Source organism: Sphaeroforma arctica (assembly GCF_001186125.1).
Source record: "Sphaeroforma arctica JP610 unplaced genomic scaffold supercont1.388, whole genome shotgun sequence".
NCBI lineage: Eukaryota > Ichthyosporea > Ichthyophonida > Sphaeroforma > Sphaeroforma arctica.
Window position 1 is genome coordinate 73,309 of NW_014040170.1, and position 1,969 is coordinate 75,277.

Genomic DNA, 1,969 nt, shown 5'->3' on the forward strand with positions numbered 1-1,969 from the left:
ATATACATATACCTGTTTAGAAGCCAGGGCAATGACCCGATAGCCCTGCTTGGCCAGGTTGCGGTGCGTGTTCGCGTACCAGTCGTCCAACTGCGCACGGTGAGTGTTGTCCAGAAGTGTTTGGATCATCTCGGGTGAGCCTTTACACAGCACATACGTATTGGCCCCGTTGTTCTCTTTCTGTATTAACAAAGTGTCGTAGTCGTATGAGATGTTTGTATGGTCAGGCTCACTTTTCCTATACTCGTTAACCGTACAAACATATTGACGCTATGGTTTGTTTGTATAGTGACATACTGTTATACGGTTGTGAGAGACTTGTCTAATGATGAAAACGTACCATCCCCGGCCAATCAGAATGGTATGCAATCCAAATATATACGTACGCTTTTGGTATCCATACTATGAGTAACAGTGTAAGGTGGTTGTATACTAGATCACAGTGTGTGTAATACGTTAGGCGGATCGCCGTATAATACGTGTGTTTAGGGTTTAGGGTTTTACTTCAGGCGAGATGATGATACGTACTTGCCTAGCAGGACAGTCACGTGTGGTGCCGATATCTATGCAGTGCAATGTAGACTGGAAGTGATGTCTGTGCAGCCTTCACATTAATGTACGCACATGCATATACACACGTGTACATACACATGTACACACATGCATATACACACGTGTACATACACATGTACACACATGCATATACACCCGTGTACACACATGCATATACACGTGTACACACACGCACACATGGCCAGACAAGCTAACCCCTCAAGTACAATGATAGACACATGCAAACATACCGGCCCAGTCACTTGAGCCACGACACTCATGCGTTGCAGTTTGGACTGGAAGTGATGTCTGTGCAGCACTTTAATCGAAGTCTCGCGCGGTACTTCACTGGCCACCTTCACCTCAGCGCCCTACAAGAATATTAGAAACACCGGTGAGAAAATAGACTATTAAAAACACAGGTGAGAAAATAAGTCGTGAGGAAATTAAGGCCGTTTGGTCAAGTCATTGAAAACATCCTTGAGAAATTAGAGCCCGAGAATAAGGGTTTAGGGTTTTTGCCTTGGGTAGAGTATCGCCAGGGTTTTACAGGGCTCAGTCTGTCCACAACAGCCGTCTCCATGGGGTCACCCAGGAATCACCCAGGAATACCAAATACAACAGGTATACGTCCATATACCTACCTACATACACACATCCTCAGAAACACAAACACACATCTTCAGACATACATACACACATCCTCAGACATACACACACACATCCTCAGACATACACACACACATCCTTAGACATACATACACACATCCTCAGACATACATACACACATCCTCAGGTATACATACACACATCCTCAGACATACATACACACATCCTCAGACATACACACACGTATATATTCATCTACCACTATATCATACGTCCATACCTGATCCATTTACACACCCATACCTTCTTATCCTGGATGCATTAACCACCATATACTTTAACACACCCCCATACCTTCTTATCCTGGATTCATTAGCCACCACATACTTTAACACACCCCCATACCTTCTTATCCTGGATTCATTAGCCACCACATACTTTAACACCCCCATACCTTCTTATCCTTAATGCCCTGGAACGGCCGTGCCACATTCTCGTCGGAGGAGTATCGCCAGCCCAGACTGTCTAGTACCGCTGTCTCCATGGGATCACCCAGGATTTGACCCGCAGCCACCACCAGTGAATGACAACCACCACTCACCAGACACGTCTCATACGACGCATCGGTCATGGGGTGTAGGCCACCGAGCGTACGCTGAGATGATGGGTGGGTGGGCATAAGAAAGGGTGGGGGTGGGGGTGGGGAGATGGGGTAGAAGTAAGGAATACATGTTGTGTAATAGATGGATGGGTTATGAAAAAGGATAATATGATTATATATATATATAAATATATATATGTATGTATG

At 45.1% G+C, this 1,969-nt stretch overlaps 1 protein-coding gene across 1 annotated transcript in view; it reads right to left on the reverse strand.

Moving 5' to 3' along the window:
* SARC_05827 (hypothetical protein) overlaps positions 1-1,969 on the reverse strand; it is a gene marked incomplete at its 3' end in the record, with an annotated part of 13,944 nt that overhangs the window by 8,380 nt on the left and 3,595 nt on the right. The window contains exons 4-6 of the mRNA XM_014300308.1: positions 1,616-1,816; positions 804-923; positions 13-180 (exon numbers count right to left, since the gene is read on the reverse strand). Coding sequence (XP_014155783.1) covers positions 13-180; positions 804-923; positions 1,616-1,816 — 489 coding nt within the window. The remainder of the gene's footprint in view (positions 1-12; positions 181-803; positions 924-1,615; positions 1,817-1,969) is intronic.